This window comes from Dermochelys coriacea, chromosome 6, assembly GCF_009764565.3.
Source record: "Dermochelys coriacea isolate rDerCor1 chromosome 6, rDerCor1.pri.v4, whole genome shotgun sequence".
Taxonomy (NCBI): domain Eukaryota; kingdom Metazoa; phylum Chordata; order Testudines; family Dermochelyidae; genus Dermochelys; species Dermochelys coriacea.
This window is the reverse complement of record NC_050073.1, coordinates 85,568,618-85,591,199: the sequence shown is the minus strand read 5'-3', so window position 1 is coordinate 85,591,199 and position 22,582 is coordinate 85,568,618. Positions and strand designations below refer to the sequence as shown.

Genomic DNA, 22,582 nt, shown 5'->3' with positions numbered 1-22,582 from the left:
GCTGGGGCCTCCTGCAGGGCAGCTCTGCTTGACACATTCATAGGACTAAAACAGAGTGCAGTGATTTACAGGGAAACAGTCCCATGGAGGGGGCTTTGGTGACATCATTAACCACATGAGCTGGAACCCCAGTGATGCAATTAATTACATTGTAAATCAGGGCAGCTCACTGGCTGCTGGTTAGTTTTCTTAACCTGTGGATCCAGCACGACTTGCAAGTTTCCAAACACATAAATCCTCTAAAACCACAGAATGAATGAAGAGCGGGGTTTATTCTGCAAAGGTCTCAGCTCCAGCATTTGCTGCTGCCATACTTCGTGGACCACCCGCAGAAATCTGCCTGTTCCCCTCTGACCTGCTGCCCAGATAATCCCAGAGAGACTCTGTGAAGAGAACATTTGTAAATCCAAGCAGCAGTCCCTCTCCTTTCCATGCCTGTCATCAGTGGGCCTAACTTCTGGAGTTGGCCACCTGGGAATTCTGCTTCACCCATCTGTGATGCTGTAGTGGAGCCGGGGTCTGAATCTGGGGTTTATAAAGTGGAGTAGATTGCAGCTGCTCTTCTTGTGAGCCCTGTAAATCAAACCTCTGTCACAAGCAAGTAAGGAGAGCAATAGTAAGAGTAAGGAAAGTCTGGAGGAGACTGGACTCCTGAGCAATAAGTAGCATTACAGGGAAGCGGAGGAGTGGCTAGTTGTCCTTAGAATCATAGAATCATAGAATATCAGGGTTGGAAGGGACCCCAGAAGGTCATCTAGTCCAACCCCCTGCTCAAAGCAGGACCAAGTCCCAGTTAAATCATCCCAGCCAGGGCTTTGTCAAGCCTGACCTTAAAAACCTCTAAGGAAGGAGATTCTACCACCTCCCTAGGTAACGCATTCCAGTGTTTCACCACCCTCTTAGTGAAAAAGTTTTTCCTAATATCCAATCTAAACCTCCCCCATTGCAACTTGAGACCATTACTCCTCGTTCTGTCATCTGCTACCATTGAGAACAGTCTAGAGCCATCCTCTTTGAAACCCCCTTTCAGGTAGTTGAAAGCAGCTATCAAATCCCCCCTCATTCTTCTCTTCTGCAGACTAAACAATCCCAGCTCCCTCAGCCTCTCCTCATAAGTCATGTGCTCTAGACCCCTAATCATTTTCGTTGCCCTTCGTTGTACTCTTTCCAATTTATCCACATCCTTCCTGTAGTGTGGGGCCCAAAACTGGACACAGTACTCCAGATGAGGCCTCACCAGTGTCGAATAGAGGGGAACGATCACGTCCCTCGATCTGCTCGCTATGCCCCTACTTATACATCCCAAAATGCCATTGGCCTTCTTGGCAACAAGGGCACACTGCTGACTCATATCCAGCTTCTCGTCCACTGTCACCCCTAGGTCCTTTTCCGCAGAACTGCTGCCGAGCCATTCGGTCCCTAGTCTGTAGCGGTGCATTGGATTCTTCCATCCTAAGTGCAGGACCCTGCACTTATCCTTATTGATTGTTTCCTTGTTTTCCTTGTTTTCCTTGATTGTTTTCCTTGTTTCCCCGAGAGACTCCCCAGGCACTCAGGGTCAGCATTGTGTCCGCAAACTTGTCTGGTCTCCTCAGAGCCCTGTTTAAACACAACAGGACAGCCTGGTGCACACAAGCCATGAGTGACAACTGTAGGCCCACACTGGCCAAGATCTGTCGGGAGAGAGATTAGTGAAATGTGTTATACCGGAGTGTCATGAGGAGTAATGGCAAAGGACTGAGGAAGTGTAGGCAAACTATCAGGAAGATACTGCCTGATGGTGAAATGGTCAGGCTGTGGAACCTTCTCCCAAGGGAAGGGATGGGAGCCCTGTTTAACATTAGACTGACTGAGAGGACAAGACAGCTAGATGGAGAACCTAGATCTTGTCCTTCTCTGGATTCTGTGACTTCATATGGAGAGGCAGCCCATGGAGACTGCAGGTCCCAAACCCAGAAACGTGGCCTGCCTTGAAGAGCTCTCTATTGTGCACATCTCTTGGACTGGAGGCTGATGACTGCCCCCAGAAGAGAAGGGGGAGTACCTAGCCGTTATGATAGGTCTCAAAGCGCTTTACAAATGAGGTCAATATCTGACCTGAGCTGGGAATAGAACCTGAGTTCCAGTCCAGTGCTCTGTCCACAAGGAACCACTGTCAGCCGTGATCTGGTGACTGGCCTTTGGTTTCTGGCCGGGCTAGGAGGATGCCACGGCTTGAGTCACACTACAGGCCAACTCTCCCCAATCTTCAGAGCAAGGCTTCCTCTGAGCCAGTGAGAGCTCAGCCAGGACCTTGATTGTTGCTTTGGTTGTCCTCTTTAACATTTGCAGGCAGCTATGTCCTAACCCTGGGGCCTTTGCAATAAGGAGCTTCAAGTTTTCTATTCCCATCTCCTGCCCCAGCAATTCTTGCTTAACCTTATTCTTGCTTGAAAGGAGGCTGGACACACAGCCCCAAATAGGGTTACTTCCCTGTCCCCCCCTCCAGGCTCCTTACCCCTTTCAGGATCTTGCAAACCCACTTGAATTTAGCATGTTTCCTTCAGCCCATTCAAGGGTTTGATCCTCTCCCCAGCTCAAAGATGGAATAAGTGCCCTGCCCTTGGGGGAACTCCCTGGAAGTCAGGGATGGGCCAGAATCCTCTTCCTACCCACACTCCATCTCTAGCTCTCTCTCTGTGCCTGTGTTTCTTTCTTCTGTTTGTCTGTGCCTCTCCTCCCCAAACCACTGAGGTCAGGCTCTAGTGTCCTTCTTGGGCTCCTCACCTGCAGAGTGTCACACATGTGAGTGCTTTGCCCCCTTCTGGCTCATTTGCACGTTGGGTTGATCTGTGCTAATTAAATTTAGCTCTTGGCATCATCTTGCTGCTGTTTTGCTGCTAATGAAACATGCAGATTGGAAACAATTTTCTGAACTGCAACTGACGGATTCTTAAATCAAAGAAAATTGAGACCAGGCCTGTCGAAAGCGGAGAGGCCTGCAGAAGCCCCCCACTTCAGAAAGAAGAGGTGCTCAGTGGCACTGCAGTACCGTGCCCTCTGTTATTCTCACTGCCACACTGTGCTTCCCACGTCCTCAGCACCCTCTGATGTCCTTGATTCCTGGCTGAGAATCTCCCCTGCTCTTACCCAGCAGGTGAAGGGGGTGAGGCACTGGCGCACTGTGACTGGGAGACTGGTTAGAACTATGGGTAACTGCCATTAATTTTCCCACCTGTTCCTGCTGAAGTCACTGCTCGCAAAAACTGTTTGTGCCAAATCTGGACCTGATCTCCCCCTCCCCCCCCCCCCCGCGTCTCCTTTTAGATGAGCCTGACAGGAAGACACATGTCCATACAGGGACATCACAGCCACACCTTGGGCAACCATTTCTGCTGGGGGATGCAAATGGTGGGGATGGGGGGAGCCTCCTCACTAGAGACATTTTCAATAGTGGCAAAGGGAACTTGCTTAAATGTGCAGTGAGATGGTTCCTCCATCCACCCTGGGGCCCAGCATCCCTCTCAGGTGACAACCCCCTTTCAGTGAGAGTGAATCTTGGGCCTGGCTGAAGTGAAGAGAGGAGACGGACCCAGCCTTCCACAAGCTCTGCTCTTGTCTGAGCAGCCCCTGGGATCTCTTCCAAAGGGACATTTGCCCTCTGAACATTGATGTATCAAGTGCTCCCCCTCTTTCAGTCTCTTGCTGGGCTGGACTTGAGCTGTTTCCATGGCAAAGTACATTCTCAGCCCCTGGGTGGTGATGCTGGAGGGGATCTGCTGCTTGTCATGCACATGGGAGCCACTTGTCATGGGCTTCAAGAAACATTCTTGTTCTGCTGCTGGACACTAGTCCCCACTGCAAGAATGGGGCCCTGGAAAGAAATAGGGTTTGATTTTGTCTTGCTCTGGGTGGGCTCCCCACTAGTGCCACAGAGCCTGGGGGAGGGGCAGGGTGCTGTGTGTGCAGTGGTAGGAGCTGTAACAAAGTGGGGATTGGGCAGAGGTGGGAGCTAGTTTGGGGCCTGTGGAACGTGCAGGTGGGGGGTGAGTTGGAGGAGATCAGGAACTCCTCAGCACAACCAACGGTATTACTAACATGCCCATCCCTGAATATCCAGGCCCCCTGTTTCCAGCTTCTTTGTTCCTGCCTGACTCTGGTTCTAGTGACCCCCTCCGCATAGTTCAGAGTGAAAGTATCTGCTGCTGCCAGAGGGGGGTGTGCAGGGCACAAAATGATGTGTGGATTGCGATGGAGCCTGAGTCCAGGAGCTGTCTGTGCCCTTGCTGCATGAGGCTGTTGTAGTAGGTGAGTCTGAAGCCAGCGTGCACCAGAGTTCCCAGAAAACCTCCCCTCTGGGTTGGCACCATCTGACTCCACGTTCCAAAGCCACCTCCAGCTAAGCAGAGTTCTCTTTCCATTGTAAACACATGTACGTTCCTTTCTTTAGCATAAAAATGCAGGACTCTTGAGTTCTTTCCTGTTCGGGGTTGAGTTTCCCTGGGCCAGCGGTGCTCCTGGCCTCTGAAATCTCTCCTCCTTCCTCTCGTGGTGAAGTACGATTCTTCCTCTCCTCGTCTTTTTATAGCCCTCTTGCTGTGCTGTCACTTCCCAGCTCGGAGTTCCCATCGTGCTGGCTGATTAAAGCCTTCCGCTCGTGAAGTGTTCCTGCTGTTGTGCCGAACGTGCCAGGACGTGTGATGGAGACGGAGACTGCGTCTGCTCTGCAAAAGCCATTTGCAGGAGTCAGAGCAATGGCCTGGGAGAGTAGGTGCTACAGCTGTGCCTGAATCTTCCTGATTGGAAGGAACTGGCGATGGGGGCTGTACTAGGCGGCTCTGAGGCATGCGGGGCGAGGGGGGGGGACTGGGAAGGAATCCGCGCTGCTTGGTCATGTTTGTGTAGCTGTTCAGATTTATGGATGAGCAGGTTAATGTATCTATTTTAGAACATTTCAGGCTCCCAGAAGCATTTGAGTAGCAGTTAGAATTCATGAGTGTGCCAACAGCAAACAGACCAGAGGAGCTTAAGCATCATCGCTGGCCCCAAGAGGTTTCAGGCAAGACAGCCCAGTAACCAGCATTAAGTGCTGCCTGTGTGGCTTTCCCCATCCGTCCCGGCACCCCCCTCCCCACCTGTTCTGTCCATCTGGCTGCAAGAGGGCACCTCAGCGCACCTGCCCCAATGTTTTTATCCTGTGTCAAGTTGGGTCCGCTCCATTGCAGGTCAGTGTCCAGAGGCGGTTAGAACAAACTCGGGCATCAGGGGAAGCCTTTGTGAATAAAAGTTCAGCCTATGAAATCTGCCCAGAGTATCCCAGAACCCCAGTAACTTCACCTAGGTAACAGGACCTGCCCAGGTCGACAGTGAGAGAATGAGGCCCCACTTTGTTCACTGCAGGGATCTTGCGAGCGTTAATGTAATTATTCCAGAGAAGCCAAATAATTTCTGTTCTGGAACAAGGGGCCAAAGGCTGACTCGCCTCCCTTCCCCACCCCACCAGCAGCCAAACAGTAGAGAGCACGTTGGGCTGCCAGACAGTATCTGTAAACAAAGTGGAGGGCCAGCATCTTTCTCTCATTAGGAACTTTTCTGTGAGCAGCACAAATGCTATCTGGGAGCTGGGCTCCTGCCCATGTGGGCTGCCTGTGACTGCTCAAGTGCCCGGCCATTGTCGGCAAAGATTAATTATAAGGACACTGTCAACATGGGGAGGCCTGACGGGATGGTAAATCTCAGGCAGGCCTTAGAGCAAAACCTTTCTCTTCTTGAAGCTAAACTAATGGTTCTGCTGTGTAAACATTGCTTGGTCCCCAGCAGCCTCCCTCCCCAATGCTGTTCTGCTGGAGTCTGGGTTGCTGGGGACACTCAGGCTGATATTTTTAAAGCTGCCTAGGGGACTCTGGCATCCTGTTCCCATTAATTTCCCAGCCATAATGTGTTTTTGTTTAATTTTTGATCTCCTGATCTTGTACATGGAGCAAATCGGGGGCTCTATCCAGATGGAAATGCAACCAGAGACAATATGTCCGTGTGAGAAAGGAGGGGGGAGGAGCTTCTGTTTATGTCTAAAAGCCATAGGTTGGGTCTCAGCATTGAGACAGGAGAGAGGGTATGGCCAGAATGTTGCCCCTGTTCTTTGAGGATCTAATGCCTGTAACATACCAAGCACAGGTTTCAGAGTAGCAGCCGTGTTAGTCTGTATTCGCAAAAAGAAAAGGAGTACTTGTGGCACCTTAGAGACTAACAAATTTATTTGAGCATAAGCTTTCGTGGGCTACAGCCCACTTCATCGGACGCATGCAGTGGAAAATACAGTGGGGAGATTTTATATACACAGATAACATGAAACAATGGGTGTTACCATACACACTGTAACCAGAGTGATCAGGTAAGGTGAGCTATTACCAGCAGGAGAGCGAGTGGGGGGAACCTTTCGTAGTGATAATCACGGTGGGCCATTTCCAGCAGTTAACAAGAATGTCTGAGGAACAGTGTGTGTGTGGGGGGGGAGGGAGGGAATAAACATGGGGAAATAGTTTTACTTTGTGTAATGACACATCCACTCCCAGTCTTTATTCAAGCCTAAGTTAATTGTATCCAGTTTGCAAATTAATTCCAATTCATAAGTCTCTCGTTGGAGTCTGTTTTTGAAGTTTTTTTGTTGAAGAATTGTCGCTTTTAGATTTGTAATCGAGTGACCAAAGAGATTGAAGTGTTCTCCGACTGGTTTTTGAATGTTATAATTCTTGATGTCTGATTTATTCTTTTACGTAGAGACTGTCCAGTTTGGCCAATGTTCATGGCAGAGGGGCATTGCTGGCACATGATGGCATATATCACACTGGTAGATGTGCAGGTGAACGAGCCTCTGATAGTTTGGCTGATGTGATTAGGCCCTATGACAGTGTCCCCTGAATATGTGGACACAGTTGGCAACGGGCTTTGTTGCAAGGTTCCTTTTCTTTATACCAAGCACAGTGATTTTCTCCCTTCTCCAGCTCACAGTTTTCCACGGATTTTCGTTCTTCATTAAAGTGAAGTGTATATGACTGAATCCAGATCTTGGGCAAAATTCTCTGGCCATGTGGCTTTTTCCAGTCTTGGGGGTTGAAATACAATGGGGAAAAAATGGAATTTCCTGAGACTCAAAGGCTGGGAAGATGCAGAAACATGCAAGTATCTAATTCTGGAACACCTTGACGCTTCCTGCTAAACTGAGAATTGGGAATAGTGGGTGAGCGAGTTTTAAGTTATGGGACGAAGTTTCCAACCACTTGGAATGTTCCTTAGTTCCTACCCAGATAGATCAGCAAACCAAGCTATATGCCGAGTATCCTAAGCTACCGGACTGTTAAGGGCTTGTCCTCAGTGAAGTGCAGCAAGGGAATGAAGATGAGGATAGTTCTTTGTACAGTGCTCAATCCCAGCACCCACTCTGACTCCTTCCTCCTCATGGCCCCACTCCCCTCCACTCATTCCTAGCTGAGTAATCCTTTTGCCACCCCTGACGGGCACCTTTACCCAATCTCAATTGTTACGCTGTCCCACAACCACCTTGTCACAGACTCTCTGTAGTGTAGCTGTGGAACTCTCCCAAGAAGTGCCCTCTGCCCCAGTACCAGCCCCCAGAACAGCTTTGGGAATTGGGCTACTTGCCCAAAGTAGGGGAGAGGGTGTTCAGCAAATGTAGATGTGGAACTGAGGGAGGCAGTTCGATAGGAAGACAGAAAAAAAGTGGGATTGTCTGCCTTGTCTCCACCTTAAGGAACAAGTCCCTGCCGCTCCATGGGGTGACAACACTAGCTGGTCAGGTACAGGGTGGGTGACAGGGACTCCCTTCTGAACTTAGCCTTTTACATTTCTAAAACACACTTTAAATTTGAGCCTCCGGGGGTTAATAAACAACTATAGGTTGCAATGTTGTGAGACTGGGCTTAGGGTTGAGGCACTTGGGCTGAGTCTCAGAGGATCTGGGATTGGTTCTGGTTCTTCCACAGACTCTCTGTGTGAACTGGGGCAAGTGATTTAATCTCTGTGTGCCTCAGTTTTTCCTTTGTAAAATGGAGACATGCAAGGGGCGGTGGGAGAAAGTACTCCTTGGCTACTCAGACTGTGTGCTCTTTGGGGCAGGGACTCTCTCTCACTAGGGGTATTTGTTCACTGCAGAATTAGCCTGGGCTCTGACTCATTTCTTGCGCCTCTGCCCCATCCCATCCTGGCACACATGCCTCTGCCCCAAGGTTAGTGGTCCTTTGAACCCGGGACAGCTAGCGTGGCTGGGAGCGTGGCAGGTGCCACATTCACTCATGCTGGTAACCTGCCCACAGTGCCATGAGGACTCAGGCTAAATTACTCAAATGCTGATAGTCCTTCAGTGCCTTCCCACAATTTCCCTTGTGGGCCTAGAAGTTCTCCCACAGCTCATTGGAAAAGAATCATAGAGCAGCTCATCTTATTCCCGTGCAAAGAACCATGGGATATGCCCCCAAAAGCCCTAGTGATACACATGGGTAAGTGCAGCCCCAGTAACTCAAGCAGGGCTTTGGAGTGTGGCTGCTCGCATTAGGCAGGGGTTCTCAAACTGGGGGGCAGGACCCCTCAGGGGGTCACCAGGTTATTACATGGGGCATCGTGAGCTGAGGTGTTGGGGGTGCAGGAGGGTGCTTCGGGCTGGGGCCGAGGGGTTTGGAGGGCAGGAGGGGGGGATCAGGGCTGGGGCAGGGGGTTGGGGTGCAGGAGAGGGCCGGGGGGCACGCTCTGGATGGCACCTCAAGCAGCTCCCAGGAACAGTGGCATATCCCCCCCTCTGGCTCCTACGCCGAGGCACGGCCAGGTGGCTCTGCCTGCTGCCCTGTTCGCAGGTGCCACCCCTGCAGCTCCCATTGACTGCAGGGGTGGCGCTTAGGGTGGGGACAGCCTGCAGGGCCCCCTTGCTACCCCTATGCATAGGAGCCGGGGGGGGGCATGCCGCTGCTTCTGGGAGCCACGTGGAGTGGGGCAAGCCTCTGATCCCAGTCCCCAGCTGGAGTGCTGGAGTGGGGCAAGCCCCAGACCCTGCTCCTCAGTGGGAGCTCAAGAGCCAGATTAAAATGCCTGGAGGACCAGATGCAGCCCCCGGGCTGTAGTTTGCCCACCCCTGTGCTAGACCTACTATTATTTTGCTTATGTTGCAGTGTTGTCAACTCTCATGATTTTATTGTGAGTCATGCAATATTTGTTGTTTTTCCTTAAAGCCCCACTCCTGGAGACAAGTGATTACTGGAAAATCTCAGTTTTCATTTTAAAAGAGTACGTTTCTAGCCCTAATGGTGCAGAGAAAAGCTTGAAACATGACCTGGGTGTAACTTAAGAGCTGGAAGGCAAATAAAAAGAATCCAATATTTATAATTTTTTTGAGAAGCTTGTGATTTTTCAGGGCCAGACTCATGATTTTTAAATTCTGGGGGTTGGCAATGCTGCTGCTGTCAGATGATCAGCACTCTTTCCTCTGTTGTGCATCTGGAGTGGGTGAAAAACAGTTTTCAGAGGGTTTTTAAGTTCTTTTCTAAGCCTGCTGGGACAGCTTGGCAGGGGATAGATCCAAAGGCTGGAATATTTCAGCTATGGCAGTTTCCCTACTGCCTGAAGAGACAACGGGTATGACCCCACTCCCCTCCTTCACTTGCTTTATCTCAGCAGCTCAGGGATTCCTAGAATGGCTAAAAGAAAAGGAGTATTTGTGGCATCTTAGAGACTAACAAATTTATTTGAGCATAAGCTTTCATGAGCTACAGCTCACTTCATCTGATTCATTCATCCGATGAAGTGAGCTGTAGCTCACAAAAGCTTATGCTCAAATAAATTTGTTAGTCTCTAAGGTGCCACAAGTACTCCTTTTCTTTTTGCGGATACAGACTAACACGGCTGCTACTCTGAAATGTAGAATGGCTAGTCTCTGATAGCTGGGCTCCTGATAAAGTACCAGAGTTTAAAGCTGACGTGAATATACTATATGTGGTGTAATTGTAGCTGTGTTCATCCCAGGATATTAGAGGACAAGATGGGTGAGGTAACATCTTTTATTGGCCCAACTTCTGTTGGTGAGAGAGACAAACTTTCAAGCCACAAAGAGCTCTTCTTCAGATCTGGGAAAGGTACCCTGAGCATCACCCCTAAATACAAGGTGGAACAGATTGTTTAGCATAAGTAGTTAGCACACATTTTAAGGGACCATTCAAGGCAGAGTGGCCTGTTAACACCTCTGCAGACATAGGACAAAAAGAGAGGGTTAATGGGTTACAGATTGTTGTAATAAGCCATAAATCCAGTGTCTCGTTCAGTCCATGCACTTAACCCCCCTTTTTATACTATGACTGCAGAGATATTAATGGGCCACTCTATCTTGAATGGTCCCTTAGAATGCGTGCTAACTACTTATGCTAAACAATCTGTTCCACCTTGTGTTTAGCTATGATGCTCGGAGTACTTTTCCCAGACCTAAAAAGAGCTCTGTGTGGCTCAAAAGTTTGTGGCCAGGTCTGCCCTACAAAATTATGTTGACCTAAGTTACATCGGCATACAACTGTTGCAGTTATTCCATCGCTACCCTCCTTGTGTTGGCAGTGTGCATCCTCACCAGAAGTGCTTGTATCGATGCAGAATGCAGTGCACTGTGGGTAGGTATCCCACTGTGCAACTCACCACCATCCAGCACAGGGTGTTTTGGGACATTTTTGCGATGCCTATTGGGGCCAAAACTAGTCATGCAGGGGTGACTGGGAGCATGGAGTCAACTTCCCATAATGCAGTGTTCTGCATCCCATAATATTTCACACCTTTTTTTCAAAATCCCCACAAACTCGCATGTCCTTCCTCTATCCACCCTCTCTGACAGAAGCATGGAGCCTGCACAGCTCTGCACTCTTGTCATGAACTTTGCAAGCACAGGGTGCATGATCCTTTAATTCTAAATGACATCGAACCCCGGAGTGTCAGACTTCACTGACATGGCGGAATTCTTGCCTGACTGGGACCCTTGTTGTGCTCTGGGATCTGCACTGATGACGAATTCACTTCACAGAGGGGGTGTAATTCCAGTTGTTGGCTTTAGCCTATGCAACCCTAAGTAGTTTGTGTTCTGCCCGTTCCTGAGACCTGCCTCTCTCCCAGTACAGTAACACAGCAGTCGAGGTCAACTTAAGTAACCAAGCCAACATGCCCGTGATCTCCCTGGGAAGGGGCTGGTGGCAGGTCATTTTCAGACAGGACCCATCCCCACTGCTCTGATAAGACTGTAGGGCCTTTCTGTTCTGGATTCTGGGGAAGGAGGTATTTGGGAGTGAGTCAAGCTGGGTGAGTAGGTGGCATGTGTGGTCAGGTTTGTAAACGTTTTCTTTGTCCATGTGCCTTTAGTGATGAACAGGCGCTTGGATACCAGTGATGAGTGTTGCATGGGAACCTGAACCAAAGGGAGGTGCATTAAAAATCTATGTAGCTATTTGAGAACATGGCTGGTATGAATGCCTTAGACACCCGTCCCTTCTGCTTGGCTCATGGAGGAACCACACTATCTAAAATAACCGTGATAGAAATGTTCACTGCACATTTCAGCCCCCACAGAAAGGGTCCTTTTCGGCTCTGGTTGAGCCGCAGGTGAAGGTTGAATTGTTCTTGCATTATCCAAACAGGTTCCCCTCGACCTAGAATCCAAACCCTTCGGAGGGGCTTCTGTTGGTTGGGGCTTCCTTTCTGTTAAAGGAGATGCTTCCATTTGGTCTCCTTTAGCCACGAGCCATGTAGCTGTTGTCCAGTGGAGAATGACTAACTTGGTCCTGCTGAAGTGAACTGTGATTCCTGACTATTACTGACTGGATTATAAGCCCAATTTGGCTCCTGTTAATTTGGGAAGCATTAGGGCCTCCAGCATGTAATTAATGGCACTTTCCTCCCAGAGTCAGAGCTGAAGCTGATGTGCTGTAATTAGGAACACACACAGCCTGTGAGAATGATTTGGGCATGAAGTTAATGAACTGTAAGTCCCTGTAACTGCTGAGGAATTTGGGCATGGTGACTTCAGAATTAGCTGGCAGGGGAAGGGTAGGAATGTTCCAGAGAGGACAAGAGAGCTCAGAGGGATCGGGGAGGGGATCCATAAAATATAACCATGAAATAGAATAATAAAGCAATATGATAAAATGAAACCTAATACAACAACTCCTAAGGGATCCCAGAGCCATATTGTCCTCCGCTTCATGCTTCCCTTCTCCAATCCCTCCTTGTGCTATTGCAGCTCTTGTTCTCAGCTTAATTGAGACCTTCTTCTTGCAATGAGCTCCATGTGGGGATCAAGGCACTGGATTGTAAGCTTTTCTGAGCCCATTTCTGCTCTCACTTGTATCAAAGTAATTCAGGAGTAGCCCCTTTTTGTTCAATGGAGGGATGAGTAGCAGCTCTCAGCTCTCTCTCTTGTAGATCATATTAGTGATCCATGGTAATCACAGTACTGAGACTTTCACCTCCAGGGTGCTGGTTCTAGTTTAGCCCAGAGCAGTAGCAACCCAAAAAGATGTGACCTGTGTGAAATGTCAGTCTGATCTTCCTCTTCACCCCAGTCTTAGCAGTTCACCTGCCCTTAGGAGTTGACTGAGGGAAGGGAAGGGTCTCTCCTGAAGCTGGGATTTAGCCAAGGGGTGGTGGGGAAGGGAAGCCTCCTTTAATTGTTTGTGTCAGGGGTGGGACAGGTTGTGTTATCCCACTTCTTAAACTGCAACTGTATGGAGAGGGCAATATGGGCCTGTTGCACTGGGAGCTATGTATCTCTGTTCACTCCTTTCCATGTCCCTCCAGCCGTCTGTGACCCTCCATGCCAGAACAAGGGATCCTGCAGCCGACCCCAACTCTGCATCTGCCGCTCAGGTTTCCAGGGTGCCCAATGTGAAGAGATCGTTCCAGAACGAGCATACCATCCTCCTGGCTCTGTGGCAGCCCTCCAGCCCCCAGCAGGCTCCCTTCCGAAGAGGGCTGGCAGTGCAGAGAGAGAAGGCTCACCCAGAGGGGCCCAGACACCTATCCTGCAGCAACCACTAGCTGGGTAAGTCACCCCAGTTACCAACAGGAACCAGATTCCCTTGACAAATGAATATTAACCCCAGGGTTTGTGTTGTGCTGAGCCAGGCCCTGCTTCCATTCCAGGCTCCAAGGTCTCATTCCCCAGGCCCAGCCAGTGCCCTAGGGAATAGTGCTCTGCTTTGTGATGCAGAAGATCAAGCTTCCTTTCCAAGTCACAGGCTCTTCCTTGGGGCTATTAGAGCTGCAGAGTACTGGTAAAGGGGCGATTGCCCTGAATCCACTCTAAAGCAGAACTAGGTTTGTCTCCATCACCGTCTCCTGGTTCCTGGGAACAGGTGCGACTGTTGGGGAAGAGCCTGTGATGGAGTGTTCACCCCACACTGGCCTAGGAAGGGTTAATGAGACTGAGAAGGAGCCAGATAAGCACATAGGCCACACCTGAGAGGAACTGGGTAGCCTAAGTAGTCACAGACTGAGGAAGGAGCCCAGTGAGAAGGAACAGGTGGGGCTAGTATAAAGCAGGAAATTGGCAGCAGAAAAAGGGCTGCAGTGAGGGAGCCTCCAGCCACTCTGGTTGTTAATGAGGGAGGGAAGGAAGGAAAGCAAGCCGGGGGGAGAGCAGAAACCTCAGGAGATTGAGGCCCTGAAGAAGGGGTTTATCCAGAAGGGTGGTGGAGTAGGAAAAGGCTCAGGGAAGTGGCAGCAAGGTGGGACATTGCAGACCTTGGCTGCTGATTAGAGGGTCCCTGAGCTGGAAGCTGGGCCCGGATTCCTCTACCAGCCACTGGGGAAGTGGCACAGTCAGGGCAGTGGATTTGCAGCCTGCCTGCGACTGTTCATCCTGTAGGACTTTGATACCCCCATGAGGGGAAAGCACAAAGTGACTCGGCCAGATGGCCAAGCCATGAAGAGAGAGCACCCTGAGTCTAGGTGACCAGATAAAACGGACAAAATCTCGGGACACGTGGGGGAAGCAAAAAAAAAAAAAAGCGGCCGGACTTTCCAAAGCAAAAACACACGCCGGAGCGGCCAAAGCCGCGATATCGGGACAAATGGTGTCCCGACCGTGCATCAGTCAGGACACGGGACAAAAACCTAAAAATTGGGGCAGTCCCAATTTTATCGGGACATCTGGTCACCCTACCTGAGTCAGAGAGAGAGAAAGAGGTGGCAGGGTGTATGAGCGAGCAACAGAAGGGAGCGTTGGACCTGGAAGGAACTAATCTTCAGGGCAGCCAGGAGGAGGCGGTCTCGTGGTGAATGTATCCCAGGACAGAGCCTCCCCAAGGTTTAATAGTGTATAGTTTAATAGTTGTCCTTTGTCCGGTTCAGTAGCATCTTTAATGGTCTCAGCCAGAAAGACAGGCTGGTGGCTTTTTGTGTGTCCAAGCAACATCCCCAGGTAAGAATATTGGTTAGAGTTGTGCTATTATTATATGCAGAGAAGAGCACAGGTACTCGGGATAGTACACAAATGTACGCCTGCGTTTCCAAGGTGCCTATCATCATAGCTCCTAGGAGCAAATGGTTGGTGTAACTGTTACACACTTATATTACACTACTATATACAGTTCTTATATATAGTAGTGTAATATAGTAGGTGCATGGGCATCTGGTGCAGGATTATTATGCTTAGGTAACTCTGCAGCTTTTGTTTATTTGGTACTGTGCCTAAGAGAGACTAACCCCCTTCTAGATTGAGTACTGTGTGGTAGGGGCTCAAGGTGGTTGTTGTTTCTTTGTTTCTTGTGTGTTAAAAGTAGCTCATTGGCTACAGCCCAGTTCCCTCTAAGCCAAGCCGTAATCTATCCCATATCTTATATTTTGTAAGTCCCACTGTAAGTGTAGGCTTTTTCTCTTGTAAGCCTAAGGGTGGTGTTACACTTCCCAGCTACTACTGGGAATATTCCAAAAAAGTATCTTTGTTGTTTTGTACATTTGCAGAGTGGGATACCTCCTCGAGTAACATAATGGGTGAGGGTTTTGCAGGATCCATATCAGTGTTCTTTTGTAAGTGTTCATGGACGTCTGAGCAAAGTGCTTGGCTTTGTGTCCAGCTCCAGAAAGCATGCCTGCATCCTACCTGTGTCCTCTCCAGTGGTTTGTTTCTGTGGAGGCTGCAGCATGATCCTTTCCCCAGCACTTTGAGGAGAGCATTTCATTCTTGTCACTATTATTGCTTTCATATACATGCATCTTATACAATTGCAATAGCTGGAGATTCACCTATGGCCAATGCTGACTGCTACCTGCAGCTAGTTCTTTCTCCAGGATGAGGCGCCCACCATTTCCCTGAGAGATTATTCCACCACCTAATGCATCTCCCTGTTAGGCAATATGAATGGTACTGGTAGCTGTGTTCTGCCAGATAGGTGTTGAGGCTACTGCAGGCCTACCTACAGACAGGCATGTGGTCCTTGCATGTGCCATGGTCTGTACTGATGTTCAGTCCTTCAACCTAGGGTCTTTCACAGAAGTCTAGTAAATGACTGATTGCAGGTGACTGTAAAGCTTGTTATGGTGATGCATCTTCCCAAGGCTGTAAAACTGACTCTAATACTGTGTGGAGCTTCCCAGGCTGGGCCTGTAACCCCAGAGAAGCTGAAGCAAATAAATCAACTGTTGTTTGTTTAGCAAAGCCAAATTCTGCTTGTGGGGTGTTGATCATGTCCAGTGAGTTGAGCCAGATCCCTTAGCAACTGGCTTGCCAGCACCCTTGGTTCAGAGAGAAGATATGGAAGAACATCTTAGGAGGGTCAGGAGTGAGGAGTCACTGCTGGTTCCATGTCATAGATATTGTGAGGCAGCTCTGAGATTCAAAACACACGGTCAGCCCCAAAACTTCCAGCACAAGGTTATTGGTAATGAGGGGAGCTCAAGCAAAAGCAGGGGTTTGTAAACTTTGAAGTCCAATCCTCACTACAGGAAATGCCAGGACACGAAACCAATCTTCAGACCGATTTTCACTGCAGGGTTTCCACTACTCTAAGGTGGATTATTGGTATCTAGTAGTGGTATTACCGTAGTGCCTGGGAACCCCAGTCATGGACCAGGACCCCAGTGTGTTAGGTGCTGTACAAACTGTGACGGGGCAAGGCCAGATGGCTAGAGAAAAGTAGTGGGAGATGGATATATTAGATCCCGGCTAAACAAATCCCTGGTACCAGGATAAGAGAAATGGCAGCTGCTCCAGGTCAATTAAGACACCTGGAGCCAATTAAGAACTTTCCAGAAGCCAGGGAGGAAGTTGTGCTGTTGGAGAGGCTGAGTAGTACACACCATATCAGGTACAAGGAAGGAGGCCTGAGGTAAGGGTGAAGTGGAGCTTGAGGAAGTGAGGGCTGCTGTGGGGGAAGTAGCCCAGGGAATTGTACGTATCATGTTTCTAAAAGGTCAGCTACCATAGCTGATACTATTAGGGTCCCTGGGCTGGAGCCCAGAGTAGAGGGGGGCCTGCCCCCCCTTTGCCCCCTGATTAATCACTGAGGCTGGGAGACAACAGAGACTGTGCAAGGAAGGATAACTTTTCCTCACCTCCCTCGCTGGCTTATGATGAAAATGGCTCAGTAGAGTGGGACCCTTGTCTCTAGAGAGAGAGAAGGGTTACGTGGAGGGTCACAGTGAGCCTCTCAGGCTAGCAAAATCCACCAGGAAACGCGGGACCCATGGAGGCAAGGACAGAGCTTTGTCACAACTGGTGTCAGGAGTGGGACTTCGTTCACAGCGTGGTGGGAGAAAGAGGGTTTAAACAAAAAAAATTGCACTGGGGTTTTGGATTTTTTTTTGTTTTGGTTTGTTTGTTTGCTTTGTACCACAATGGAGGAGGTGGTCAGAGCTCTGGTACAAGCCACGGCAGACCAGCAGGAGGCCACCTGGGTTCAGGCAATGGCACAACAGGAGTCTGTACGGCTACAGCAGGAAACCAATCAATTATTGATGAGCCAGGCGACCCAAGATTGTGCCCTCTTGAGAGAGGTGGTGGACCAACTGAAGATCCTCACCACCCAGGCCCGGGGGTCCGACAGGATGCGAACCCTGAGGGCCACTGGTTGTCTGCCAAAGATGACGTCAGGAGATAACGTAGAGGCATATCTCCTCTCATTTGAAAGGACTGCTCAGCGAGAGGCATGGCCCCAGGAGCAGTGGGCCAGCATTCTCACCCCTTTTTTGGGTGGAGAGGCCTAGAAGGCCTACTTTGACTTGCCTGCCACAGATACCACTGACTATACCCATCTGAAGGCAGAGATCCTAGCACAATTGGGGTAATGGCAGCGGTAAGAGCCCAGAGGTTCCATGAGTGGAAATACCAGGAGAACAAACCCCCGAGGTCCCAGCTATTTGACCTCATACACCTCGCGTGGAAGTGGTTACAGCCCGAGGTTTGCAGGCCAGAGGAGATTTTGGAAACCCTGGTCATAGACCATTACATGCGGGGACTGTCGCCAGATCTCCGCAAATGGGTAGGTCAGAACGATCTGTCCATGTATGACGAGATGATCACACTGGTAGAAAGACGGATGACAGCCAGGGAACTGATCCGAGTACCCAAGGAAGGCCTCTTTCGAAGCAAGCACCTGACCCCAACCCTGGAAGGTTGGGCAGCCAAACCCCTGGGGAGTCTGAGGTGAAAGAAGGGGGGGGCCGAAAACCAGTGGGGACCCCAGAAGGAAGGGATTGGCCTGAGTGAGGGGAACCCGGGGACTAAACCCCCTAGCCCCGGGATAGGGAAATGATTAAAAGCAATTATAGATGTTATGCATGTGGGGAGTGGGGACACATAGCAGCACAGTGTCCCAGCACCGAGAAGCCTATGCAATGTAACTTGGGGGATTGGGATGTCCCATGCTCCCTTATCCACCTCGTGGGGGTCGCATTAGCCCCGCATAATTACAGCAGGCCAGTGAGGATAAATGGAGCAGAGACTACAGCGCTTGTGGACTCTGGGAGTGCTATCACCCTCATATCGGGTAAGCTGGTAAAAAATAGTCAGCTGCTACAAGCCAAATGCGTAGCAGTGACGTGCGTGCATGGGGCCGTGAGCCATTACCCCACCATCCCAGTGGAGATAGAGGTTCAGGGAAATCCCACTGAGGTGATGTAGTTCCTAAACTTCCATATCCTGTAGTCATTGGGAGGGACTATCCAGGGTTTGATAATTTACTCCCCCATGGAGAGGCTGGAGGGAGGTGGGGACCCTGAGGACAGCGACTCATCAGTGGGGGAATGTCAACTCCCAATGTTCGCTGAGATTTCTCAGGTTTCAGATTAGCAGCCGTGTTAGTCTGTATTCGCAAAAAGAAAAGGAGTACTTGTGGCACCTTAGAGACTAACAAATTTATTTGAGCATAAGCTTTCGTGAGCTACAGCTCACTTCATCGGATGCATTTGGTGGAAAATACAGTGGGGAGATTTATATACACACACGGAGAACATGAAACAATGGGTTTTATCATACACGCTATAAGGAGAATGATCACTTAAGATGAGCCATCACTAGCGGGGGGGGAGGAAAACCTTTCATGGTGACAAGCAAGGTAGGCTATTTCCATCAGTTAACAAGAACATCTGAGGAACAGTGGGGGGTGGGGTGGGGTGGAGGGGAGAAATAACATGGGGAAATAGTTTTACTTTGTGTAATGACTCATCCACTCCCAGTCTTTATTCAAGCCTAAGTTAATTGTATCCAGTTTGCAAATTAATTCCAATTCAGCAGTCTCTCGTTGGAGTCTGTTTTTGAAGTTTTTTTGTTGAAGGATAGCCACCCTCAGGTCTGTAATCGAGTGACCGGCGAGATTGAAATGTTCTCTGACTGGTTTTTGAATGTTATAATTCTTGACGTCTGATTTGTGTCCATTCATTCTTTTACGTAGAGACTGTCCAGTTTGACCAATGTACATGGCAGAGGGGCATTGCTGGCACATGATGGCATATATCCATTGGTAGATGCGCAGGTGAACGAGCCTCTGATAGTGTGGCTGATGTGATTAGGCCCTATGATGGTGTCCCCTGAATAGATATGTGGACAGAGTTGGCAACGGGCTTTGTTGCAAGGATAGGTTCCTGGGTTAGTGGTTCTGGTGTGTGGTTGCTGGTGAGTATTTGCTTCAGGTTGAGGGGCTGTCTGTAAGCAAGGACTGGCCTGTCTCCCAAGATCTGTGAGAGTGATGGCTCGTCCTTCAGAATAGGTTGTCGATCCTTGATGATGCGTTGGAGAGGTTTTAGTTGGGGGCTGAAGGTGATGGCTAGTGGCGTTCTGTTATTTTCTTTGTTGGGCCTGTCCTGTAGTAGGTGACTTCTGGGTACTCTTCTGGCTCTGTCAATCTGTTTCTTCACTTCAGCAGGTGGGTATTGTAGTTGTAAGAATGCATGATAGAGATCTTGTAGGTGTTTGTCTCTTTCTGAGGGGTTGGAGCAAATGTGGTTATATTGTAGAGCTTGGCTGTAGACAATGGATTGTGTGGTATGATCTGGATGAAAGCTAGAGGCATGTAGGTAGGAGTAGTGGTCAGTAGGTTTCCGATATAGGGTGGTGTTTATGTGACCATCCCATATTAGCACTGTAGTGTCCAGGAAGTGGATCTCTTGTGTGGACTGGTCCAGGCTGAGGTTGATGGTGGGATGGAAATTGTTGAAATCATGGTGGAATTCCTCAAGGGCTTCTTTTCCATGGGTCCAGATGATGAAGAGATCATCAATGTAGTGCAAGTAGAGTAGGGGCATTAGGGTACAAGAGCTGAGGAAGCGTTGTTCTAAGTCAGCCATAAAAATGTTAGCATACTGTGGGGCCATGTGGATACCCATCGCAGTGCCGCTGATTGAAGGTATACATTGTCCCCAAATGTGAAATAGTTATGGGTGAGGACAAAGTCACAAAGTTCAGCCACCAGGTTAGCCGTGACATTATCGGGGATACTGTTCCTGACGGCTCAGGATCTGTTCTCAGTCCCCCAAAAGACCCAGAAGACAAAAAAAGAGAGGAAGGCCACGAAGGCCTTGGGAACCCGGATCCTGACCCATGGCCAGAAGACCTCCCTAGTAGGAAGATGGATGCAAGCAACCAACAGAGAAACTTCCACCACAGAAGGTGAGCCAGAAGCTGTCCCCAGCCATGACGGCAGCGAGCCGTTGGAAGAAGCAGAAGCTGGCCCCTGGGAGCTTGGGCAGGTTTGTCCCGGGAGAGAGACTTTTGGGCGGGACTAGGCGGAGGACCCCAGATATGATAACACCAGGAAAGAGGTGGCCGAGATCGATGGGATACCAGTGGATGGGAAGGTCCGGGGTCCCGGACCTTACTTTATAGTGAAGAAAGATCTCCTGTACCACATGGTGCAAATGCAGGAGCAAGAGATGCAACAAATTCTGCCACAAAAACATCAAAAAGCCATATTGAGTCTCGCCCATGGTCACCTGTTTGGAGGACACCTAGGGATAGAGAAAACCCAGGCACGGATCCTGCGGAGGTTCTTCTTGCCAGGAATACATGAAGATGTCCAGTGATACTGCACCTCTTGTCTGGAGTGTCAGTTACATAGCCCTCGCCTGCACTTGCGGGCTCCTTTGATACCTCTTCCAATAATAATAGAGGTTCCTTTGGAACGGATAGCCATGGATCTGGTAGGGCCCCTAGAGAAGACAGCTCGGGGCCACCAACATGTGCTTGTTGTACTGGACTATGCAACCCGGTACCCGGAAGCTGTTCCCCTGCGCAACACAGCTTCCAAGACAATAGCTAAGGAACTAGTACAGATCTTTGCCCGGGTTGGGCTACCCAAGGAGATATTGACTGATCAAGGGACACCTTTCATGTCCAAGTTGATGAAAGATCTCTGTTCATTGCTCCATGTACAAACCCTACAGACCTCTGTATACCATCTGGAAACGTATGACCTTGTGGAAAGGTTCAATAGGATCCTCAAGGCCATGATCAGGAAAGTGGTGAGCCAGGTTGGGAAAGATTGAGATATCCTATTGCCTTACCTCATGTTCGCCATCCGGGAGGTTCCACAAGCCTCCACGGGTTTCTCTCCATTCGAACTACTATATGGGCACCACTCTCGGGGCATATTGGATATAGCCAGAGAAGCCTGGGAAAAGGAGCCAAATCCCGGAAGGAACATAGTTGAGCATGTACTGCAGATGAGAGATCGGATAGCCTGAGTTATGCCCATTGTACGGGAACACTTGGAAAGAGCACAGGAGACCCAACGAACTCATTATAACCACCAAGCGAAGCTTCGACAGTTCCAACCAGGGGATCGGGTGATGGTACTGGTGCCCGCAGCAGAAAGTAAACTGTTGGCCCAGTGGCAGGGACCCTACGAAATAATCGAAGCCATGGGAGAGGTGAACTATAAAGTGCGGCAGGCAGGCCGCTGGAAATCAGAGCTATTCCAGTACACCATCCTCCCTTTTGGGCTACATGGGGCCCCAGCCGCGTTCCAGTGCCTCATGGATAAGCTGCTGGGCCCCCATACTAGTTATGCAGCTGCATACCTAGATGATGTCATCATCCATACGCCAGACTGGGGAACCCACTTGGAGAAAGTTGAGGCAGTACTGCGCACCTTAAGGCAAGCTGGCCTCACTGCTAACCCCGCTAAATGTACCATAGGGCTAGCAGGGGCTAGGTATCTGGGATGTATTGTGGGAAGGGGCATAGTGAAGCCCCAAATGAATAAGCTAGAGGCAATTCAAAACTGGCCCCAGCCGACCCGAAAGAAGCAGGTCCGTGCATTCATAGGCGTGGTCGGCTACTACTGACGTTTTATTCCCCACTTCGCCATTAGGGCAAGTCCCCTAACGGACCTGGTGAAGGCCCGAGGTCCAGACATGGTAAAGTGGACCGATGCAGCAGAGGGGGCATTTACAGACCTTCGGACGGCCCTCTGTAATGACCCCGTACTCAAGGCTCCGGACTTTAACAGTGAATTTATTTTACATACAGACACTTCCGAGGTGGGGTTGTTCCCAAAAGCCACCTGTTGTGAACTGGAGACAGCAATGTTCTCTAGGATAAAGGCCTTTCTCCTCTTCACACTCACTGGCATCAAGTGTGTTTGGAGTTAAATTGTAAAATCATCTCCTAATTCCCATCCCTGTGACAAAATTGTGTCCACATCGGGGTAATCACATTTACCCACATCTGCTGCAGAGGAGAAGTTGCATATTGGCCTCAACCTTGAGTGTCCTCCTGTGTTCCCTAATGGAACCCATCCCATGCCCTGTCAGGACAATCTTCCACGGCTTTCACTGAATCCTTGGCTTCCCCACACTGCTTATTACTGTACTCCCTTCCCCTGGAGGCTAGGGGAGGATAGAATCCCATCCATGTTTCTGCATGTCTGGTGTTCCCATAGTTGAAGACACATGCTTCTGGGAGAAGGAGGTGGGTTTTGAATTCCTGTGCTGTTTTCAGGATTGATGGGACCAGAGCCCCCGTTCCCCAAATTCAGACTGGGTAAGAGTCGGCACTTTCCATGCCCCTTTATTACATGCCACGTTTGGCAGAGGTTCAAAGCTGGTAGTGGGCTGGAGGCAGCCACAGGGAGCTCGT

At 49.7% G+C, this 22,582-nt stretch overlaps 1 protein-coding gene across 2 annotated transcripts in view; it reads left to right on the top strand.

Moving 5' to 3' along the window:
- The window catches only part of LTBP2 (latent transforming growth factor beta binding protein 2), a 137,965-nt gene that overhangs the window by 19,120 nt on the left and 96,263 nt on the right, over positions 1–22,582 (top strand). For both annotated transcript variants that reach the window (XM_043516175.1, XM_038405718.2), the window contains exon 3: positions 12,808–13,051. In XM_043516175.1, the coding sequence (XP_043372110.1) occupies positions 12,808–13,051 (244 nt within the window). The remainder of the gene's footprint in view (positions 1–12,807; positions 13,052–22,582) is intronic.